General features: G+C 30.5%; 2 protein-coding genes across 4 annotated transcripts in view; both read right to left on the minus strand.

The window, feature by feature from the left end:
* The window catches only part of LOC145242733 (uncharacterized), a 38,359-nt gene extending 28,827 nt beyond the window's left edge, over window positions 1-9,532 (minus strand). Inside the window, exon 1 of the mRNA XM_080105875.1 lies at window positions 9,393-9,532. The gene's annotated coding sequence lies outside the window, so the exon portion shown is untranslated. The remainder of the gene's footprint in view (window positions 1-9,392) is intronic.
* Window positions 3-4,813, minus strand: LOC145242731 (uncharacterized). Of its 3 annotated transcripts, XR_013862818.1 has the most exons (3): window positions 3,127-4,813; window positions 2,221-2,722; window positions 169-1,886 (listed from the first exon to the last, which is right to left on the minus strand). XR_013862818.1 is itself a non-coding variant. In XM_080105874.1 (2 exons), exons 1-2 carry the CDS (start codon window positions 4,096-4,098, stop codon window positions 1,713-1,715), a joined length of 975 nt encoding a protein of 324 aa, XP_079962000.1. In that variant the 5' UTR covers window positions 4,099-4,813; the 3' UTR covers window positions 3-1,712. The 3 variants fall into 3 exon arrangements, 2 of the variants coding, with proteins under 2 accessions (XP_079962000.1, XP_079961999.1); XM_080105874.1 differs by lacking the exon at window positions 2,221-2,722 and having other exon boundaries at window positions 3-1,715; XM_080105873.1 differs by having other exon boundaries at window positions 3-1,847; window positions 1,888-4,813.
* Window positions 9,533-9,735: the final 203 nt, after the last annotated feature.

Here is a 9,735-nt window from a genome sequence, read left to right on the forward strand (position 1 = left end):
GGTGGGGAGTTGGGCAACAGTTGAACTTCTGCATGTCAGTATAATTGGGGAAGCGGGAACCTGGAAGGGAATTCCAAAGTCTAGCTGTTCTGAGAAAGAAACTACTGGAGTAGAAGACTCTCCTACATCTAGGGATCTCTACTGTGAAGGGGTGGGATTTAGCTGCTTGTTGGGTTTGTCGGGGGTATTCACGTCGAGGGGAAAAAGTGCTTGCAGTTTGCCAGAGCATTCACCGTTAAAGTACTTGTAGAAAAGGCAGAGAGATGCAACATTTCGTCGATGGGACAGGAGCTGAAGTTTAGATGACAGTTCAGGACCTATCAGATTGGCGACTCTCTTTTAAACCTTGTTTAGGAGCGAGAGACTAGTGGTAGATGCACCAGCCCAAATATGAGAACAATACTACATAAATGGACGAATGGTGGCTTTATAGAGATACAGGATACTTTCAGGCGTTGGTAGCTTTCTAGCACGGATGAGAGAACCTACCTTTTTTGCAGCGGTCCTGGCAATGCTCTTAATGTAATTGTTCCAACTCATTTTTCCTGTGAACGTTAGGCCGAGGAGTTAAAAAGATGTGCTTTCAGATAAAGAGTCATTGGCCATTGCTATTGGTAGTAGAGAAGGTTTCTTGTAGTTATTGAAGGAAACAAGATTAGTCTTGGCAGCATTGAATGTGGCCATCCATTTTTGTCCCCATTCCACTAAAGATTGGAGGTCATCCTTTACTGTTTCTTTAGATATGTGTTCATTTGCTTTCTTGTTGTGTCTGTTATAAAGCGTGGTGTCATCAGCATATATATCTATCTATCTCACAGGCAATTTTGTCAGTGAGGTCATTTATGAATATTAGGAATAATAGAGATCCAAGGATAGACCCCTGAGGCACTCCTGCATTTATATCACATTGTTTAAATGTACGACCATCGAGGACAACCTGGATTTTTCTCTTATTTAAGAAGGATTTAATTATGTTAAGTATTCTTCCAGTGATACCATATGATCTGATTTTACTGAGAAGACCTTCATGCCATACCCTGTCAAAAGCCTTAGATGTATCTAGAGCTACCGCTCCACCCTCCTACCTTGCTATGTCAAGTGAATTGTATATGCGTTCAGAGATTACAGTTAGAATGTCTGCTGTGGAATGGGCTTGTCTAAATCCATATTGTTGGCCGGTCAGAAGTTTAGCATCTGTAAGGTGATGGACTAGAGCTTGGTTAATTATGGACTAAAATATTTTGACAAAAAGTGGGAGGAGGCTAATGGGGCGGTAATTTACTGGATCATTTCTTTCGCCAGAATTCTTGAAAACTGGTACCACAGAAGCAGTTTTCCAGCAGGCAGGAAAGCATGATTCATTAAGGCATTTGTTGTAAAGGTTGGAGAGGATTGGAGCTACTTCAGCGGGGCACTTTTTAAATAGCACAGCTGGAATGAGATCAGGTCCACATGCTTTTGAAGTGTCAAGATTTTTTATGATGCCATGCACCTGAGAAGGGGTGACTTTCAGATCGTCTAGGTTGGCGTCTGTCTGCAAAGGAAAGTTCGGGAAAGGGTGGTTAGAAGGGCCCAGTGTGGAGTTGGAGGCAAACCGACTGGAAAGCATGTTAGCCTTCTCGGTTGCTGAACAAACAACTTCATGATTGTTGGATAGTGGGGGAATTTTCATTGTCTATTATTTACTACATCACTATTTACTACACCATTATTTACTGAACCATTGTTTACACCATTATTTACACTATTATTTACTACACCATTGTTTACACCAATATTTACTGAACAATTGTTTACACTATTATTTACACTATTATTTACTACACCATTGTTTACACCAATATTTACTGAACCATTGTTTACACCATTATTTACACTATTATTTACTGAACCATTGTTTACACCATTGTTTACACTATTATTTACACCATTACTTACACTATTATTTACAAAACCATTGTTTACATTATTATTTACTGCACCATTGTTTACACTATTATTTACTACACCATTGTTTACACTATTATTTACTACACCATTGTTTACACTATTATTTACTACACCATTGTTTACACTATTATTTACTACACCATTGTTTACACTATTATTTACTACAACATTACTTACACTATTATTTACTACACCATTTTTTACACTATTATTTACTACACCATTGTTTACACTATTATTTACTGCACCATTGTTTACACTATTATTTACTACACCATTGTTTACACTATTATTTACTACACCATTGTTTACACTATTATTTACTACACCATTGTTTACACTATTATTTACTACACCATTGTTTACACTATTATTTACTACACCATTGTTTACACTATTATTTACTACACCATTGTTTACACAATTATTTACTGCACCATTGTTTACACTATTATTTACTACACCATTGTTTACACTATTATTTACTACACCATTGTTTACACTATTATTTACTACACCATTGTTTACACTATTATTTACTACACCATTGTTTACACTATTATTTACTACACCATTTTTTACACTATTATTTACTACACCATTGTTTACACTATTATTTACTACACCATTGTTTACACTATTATTTACTACACCATTGTTTACACTATTATTTACTACACCATTGTTTACACTATTATTTACTACACCATTGTTTACACTATTATTTACTACACCATTGTTTACACTATTATTTACTACACCATTGTTTACACTATTATTTACTACACCATTGTTTACACTATTATTTACTACACCATTGTTTACGCTATTATTTACCACACCATTGTTTACGCTATTATTTACCACACCATTGTTTACACTATTATTTACCACACCATTGTTTACACTATTATTTACTACACCATTGTTTACACTATTATTTACTACACCATTGTTTATACTATTATTTACTACACCATTGTTTACATTATTATTAACTACACCATTGTTTACACTATTATTTACTACACCACTGTTTACACTATTATTTACTACACCATTGTTTACACTATTATTTACTACACCATTGTTTACACTATTATTTACTACACCATTGTTTACACTATTATTTACTACAACGTTGTTTACACTATTATTTACTACAACATTACTTACACTATTATTTACTACACCATTACTTACACTATTATTTGCTACACCATTACTTACACTATTATTTACTACACAATTGTTTACACTATTATTTACTACACCATTGTTTACATTATTATTGACTACACCATTGTTTACACTATTATTTACTACACCATTGTTTACACTATTATTTTCTACAACATTGTTTACACTATTATTTACTACAAAATTACTTACACTATTATTTACTACACCATTGTTTACACTATTATTTTCTACAACATTGTTTACACTATTATTTACTACAACATTACTTACAATATTATTTACTACACCATTACTTACACTATTATTTACTACACCATTGTTTACACTATTATTTACTACACCATTGTTTACACTATTATTTACTACAACATTACTTACACTATTATTTACTACACCATTGTTTACACTATTATTTACTACACCATTGTTTACACTATTATTTACTACACCATTGTTTACACTATTATTTACTACACCATTGTTTACACTATTATTTACACCATTACTTACACTATTATTTACAAAACCATTGTTTACGTTATTATTTACTGCACCATTGTTTACACTATTATTTACTACACCATTGTTTACACTATTATTTACTACACCATTGTTTACACTATTATTTACTACACCATTGTTTACACTATTAGTTACTACACCATTGTTTACACTATTATTTACTACACCATTGTTTACACTATTATTTACTACACCATTGTTTACACTATTATTTACTGCACCATTGTTTACACTATTATTTACTACACCATTGTTTACACTATTATTTACTACACCATTGTTTACATTATTATTTACTACACCATTGTTTACACTATTATTTACTGCACCATTGTTTACACTATTATTTACTACACCATTGTTTACACTATTATTTACTACACCATTGTTTATACTATTATTTACTACACCATTGTTTACCATATTATTTACTACACCATTGTTTACACTATTATTTACTACACCATTGTTTACACTATTATTTACTACACAATTGTTTACACTATTATTTACTACAACATTACTTACACTATTATTTACTACACCATTGTTTACACTATTATTTACTACACCATTGTTTACACTATTATTTACTACACCATTGTTTACACTATTATTTACTACACCATTGTTTACACTATTATTTACTACACCATTGTTTACACTATTATTTACTACACCATTGTTTACACTATTATTTACTACACCATTGTTTACACTATTATTTACTACAACATTACTTACACTATTATTTACTACACCATTGTTTACACTATTATTTACTACACCATTGTTTACACTATTATTTACTACACCATTGTTTACACTATTATTTACTACAACATTACTTACATTATTATTTACTACACCATTGTTTACACTATTATTTACTACACCATTGTTTACACTATTATTTACTACACCATTGTTTACACTATTATTTACTACAATATTACTTACACTATTATTTACTACACCATTGTTTACACTATTATTTACTACACCATTGTTTACATTATTATTTACTACAACATTACTTTCACTATTATTTACTACACCATTGTTTACACTATTATTTACTACACCATTGTTTACACTATTATTTACTACACCATTGTTTACACTATTATTTACTACACCATTGTTTACACTATTATTTACTACACCATTGTTTACACTATTATTTACTACACCATTGTTTACACTATTATTTACTACACCATTGTTTACACTATTATTTACTACACCATTGTTTACACTATTATTTACTGCACCATTGTTTACACTATTATTTACTACACCATTGTTTACACTATTATTTACTACACCATTGTTTACATTATTATTTACTACACCATTGTTTACACTATTATTTACTGCACCATTGTTTACACTATTATTTTCTACACCATTGTTTACACTATTATTTACTACACCATTGTTTATACTATTATTTACTACACCATTGTTTACACTATTATTTACTACACCATTGTTTACACTATTATTTACTACACCATTGTTTACACTATTATTTACTACACCATTGTTTACACTATTATTTACTACACCATTGTTTACACTATTATTTACTACACCATTGTTTACACTATTATTTACTACACCATTGTTTACACTATTATTTACTACACCATTGTTTACACTATTATTTACTACACCATTGTTTACACTATTATTTACTACACCATTGTTTACACTATTATTTACTACACCATTGTTTACACTATTATTTACTACACCATTGTTTACACTATTATTTACTACACCATTGTTTACACTATTATTTACTACACCATTGTTTACACTATTATTTACTGCACCATTGTTTACACTATTATTTACTACACCATTGTTTACACTATTATTTACTACACCATTGTTTACATTATTATTTACTACACCATTGTTTACACTATTATTTACTGCACCATTGTTTACATTATTATTTACCACACCATTGTTTACACTATTATTTACTACACCATTGTTTACACTATTATTTACTACAACATTACTTACACTATTATTTACTACACCATTGTTTACACTATTATTTACTACACCATTGTTTACATTATTATTTACTACAACATTACTTACACTATTATTTACTACACTATTGTTTACACTATTATTTACTACACCATTGTTTACACTATTATTTACTACACCATTGTTTACACTATTATTTACTACACCATTGTTTACACTATTATTTACTACACCATTGTTTACACTATTAGTTACTACACCATTGTTTACACTATTATTTACTACACCATTGTTTACACTATTATTTACTACACCATTGTTTACACTATTATTTACTGCACCATTGTTTACACTATTATTTACTACACCATTGTTTACACTATTATTTACTACACCATTGTTTACACTTTTATTTACTACACCATTGTTTACACTATTATTTACTGCACCATTGTTTACACTATTATTTACTACACCATTGTTTACACTATTATTTACTACACCATTGTTTATACTATTATTTACTACACCATTGTTTACCATATTATTTACTACACCATTGTTTACACTATTATTTACTACACCATTGTTTACACTATTATTTACTACACCATTGTTTACACTATTATTTACTACAACATTACTTACACTATTATTTACTACACCATTGTTTACACTATTATTTACTACACCATTGTTTACACTATTATTTACTACACCATTGTTTACACTATTATTTACTACACCATTGTTTACACTATTATTTACTACACCATTGTTTACACTATTATTTACTACACCATTGTTTACACTATTATTTACTACACCATTGTTTACACTATTATTTACTACAACATTACTTACACTATTATTTACTACACCATTGTTTACACTATTATTTACTACACCATTGTTTACACTATTATTTACTACACCATTGTTTACACTATTATTTACTACAACATTACTTACATTATTATTTACTACACCATTGTTTACACTATTATTTACTACACCATTGTTTACACTATTATTTACTACAACATTACTTACACTATTATTTACTACACCATTTTTTACACTATTATTTACTACACCATTGTTTACACTATTATTTACTGCACCATTGTTTACACTATTATTTACTACACCATTGTTTACACTATTATTTACTACACCATTGTTTACACTATTATTTACTACACCATTGTTTACACTATTATTTACTACACCATTGTTTACACTATTATTTACTACACCATTGTTTACACTATTATTTACTACACCATTGTTTACACTATTATTTACTACACCATTGTTTACACTATTATTTACTACACCATTGTTTACACTATTATTTACTACACCATTGTTTACACTATTATTTACTACACCATTGTTTACACTATTATTTACTGCACCATTGTTTACACTATTATTTACTACACCATTGTTTACACTATTATTTACTACACCATTGTTTACATTATTATTTACTACACCATTGTTTACACTATTATTTACTGCACCATTGTTTACACTATTATTTTCTACACCATTGTTTACACTATTATTTACTACACCATTGTTTATACTATTATTTACTACACCATTGTTTACACTATTATTTACTACACCATTGTTTACACTATTATTTACTACACCATTGTTTACACTATTATTTACTACACCATTGTTTACACTATTATTTACTACACCATTGTTTACACTATTATTTACTACACCATTGTTTACACTATTATTTACTACACCATTGTTTACACTATTATTTACTACACCATTGTTTACACTATTATTTACTACACCATTGTTTACACTATTATTTACTACACCATTGTTTACACTATTATTTACTACACCATTGTTTACACTATTATTTACTACACCATTGTTTACACTATTATTTACTACACCATTGTTTACACTATTATTTACTGCACCATTGTTTACACTATTATTTACTACACCATTGTTTACACTATTATTTACTACACCATTGTTTACATTATTATTTACTACACCATTGTTTACACTATTATTTACTGCACCATTGTTTACATTATTATTTACCACACCATTGTTTACACTATTATTTACTACACCATTGTTTATATTATTATTTACTACACCATTGTTTACACTATTATTTACTACACCATTGTTTACACTTTTATTTACTACACCATTGTTTACACTATTATTTACTACACCATTGTTTACATTATTATTTACTACACCATTGTTTACACTATTATTTACTACACCATTGTTTACACTAATATTTACTACAACATTGTTTACACTATTATTTTCTACAACGTTACTTACACTATTATTTACTACATTGTTGTAGATTTTCCAGAAGTCTCGTGTTCCTAATTTCAGTACTTCGAGGCGTTTTTTAGTGGTTTCATTAAATTGTCGCTATTTCTTGCTTACAGTTACTTCTGGCTTCTATATACTTCCGTCTGTTTGAACTGGATTTATGTCGGTTAAATCTGCGGTATGCGTGCTGCCTTTGCGCAATGGCAGCACCACATGTGGAAGTAAACCATTGGGGAGAGTGTGGATTGCTATAAAATTTCCTCGTGGGAACATTGCTTCAATTGCTGCTTTGAACCATTCAGTGGTCTCATTTGCGCACTGTTCAGCAGGAAGTGAAAAGATATTTCTCCATAGGGCGTCTCTGGTGAGATCTTTGATGGCCTCCCAGTCAGCCCTTTTATAATATCTCCTTGTTTTGAGCAATGGCTCTTCCATTTTGGCTCTAGAGTTTAGGGCGATTTCAACTATTATCACTACATGATCAGCATTCCCAAGTAGGCTGTGGGCATTCGTAACACAATCATCAGGAACTGTGGTCAGAAACAGATCTAAAAGTGATGCGTGTTGTTCTTGCTGATCAGGGAAACGGGTTTGGAACGTAGCCATCTCTGATAGGGAATGAGTTATAGAGAAGCTATGTGTTGTGGTACCAGCTGCGTCTGTGTAAGTAGAAAATCCAAGCCAGTTGTTGTGGTGGACATTGAAGTCTCCAAATACATGAACTTGTGCGCTAGCGTCGCAGGAAAGTACTGTATCTATGCTGTCAAAGACTTTGTTCATTAGGGCACAGTCTTGGGTCGAGGGAGAGCGGTAGAGAAAATAAAAGTAACTAATATTATGTTGCATGTTAAGTCTAAAGCACATAAAGGCTTGATCGTCCGATTCTAGTTTAGTTTCTCTAGTCAAGGGGAGGGTGTTTCGAATATAGACTCCAAGTCCGTGTATATGTCTGTCAGAGTCCTTACGGCAGAGTAGGAGATATCCGGGCATGTTAAAGTTGTTAGAGGGGATGGAGGAGTGTAGGTTAGTCTCACTTAGTGCTTAGATATCCGGGGTGATTTTTAGGAGAAATGCTTCAACATCATTAAAAATTAGTTATAAGCCCACGGATGTTCGTAAATGCAAGCCTCAAGGGAGCAGGCAATTTGATTTTCTTTGAGATTATTATTATGTAAAATGTGTAAACATTATTGTAAAATTTACGATTAGAAAAATAGTTTTTGTCTGGAAGTTGTCACTCTTTGTCTCGAACGAAATGGAACACATGATTATATTATAATTGCGACACTATTATAAAATTAAATTAAAATTATTTTAAAAAAGCAAACTAAATTAAAACAAATAAATCTTGTACTTACTTTAGAATCAGTTGGTTGATCCAATTGACATTCTTCACTGCCGGCACAGACAATTTTACCACGCTTTTTATAATCTCCAAACCCAGGAGGGATTGTGTTTAAGAGGAAAAATAAATAAATAAGAAAAATAGAAACGTATCATTCTTTTTTATTTAGCTCCACCCACCTTTTATTATATCAACCAATCAAAATGTCTGCATTACATTTACGTTTACTTTTCTCCTTCTTTTACAATTTTCTCTTTTGCTTCATTCCTAATGGCAGTTTACAAAACGCCCAGAATCAGTGTCACTAAGAACATAACAAATAAAAATTTAAAAATAAAACAAAACAAAATTTTAAC

This window comes from Euprymna scolopes, chromosome 21 (genome assembly GCF_053919585.1).
Source record: "Euprymna scolopes isolate OS-2025 chromosome 21, ASM5391958v1, whole genome shotgun sequence".
Classification (NCBI taxonomy): domain Eukaryota; kingdom Metazoa; phylum Mollusca; class Cephalopoda; order Sepiida; family Sepiolidae; genus Euprymna; species Euprymna scolopes.

Bases quoted from the DNA above. Each gene is read 5' to 3' on its own strand.
- LOC145242731 (XM_080105873.1), bottom strand. From the start codon at position 4,098: ATGGTAAACAATGGTGTAGTAAATAATAGTATAAACAATGGTGTAGTA.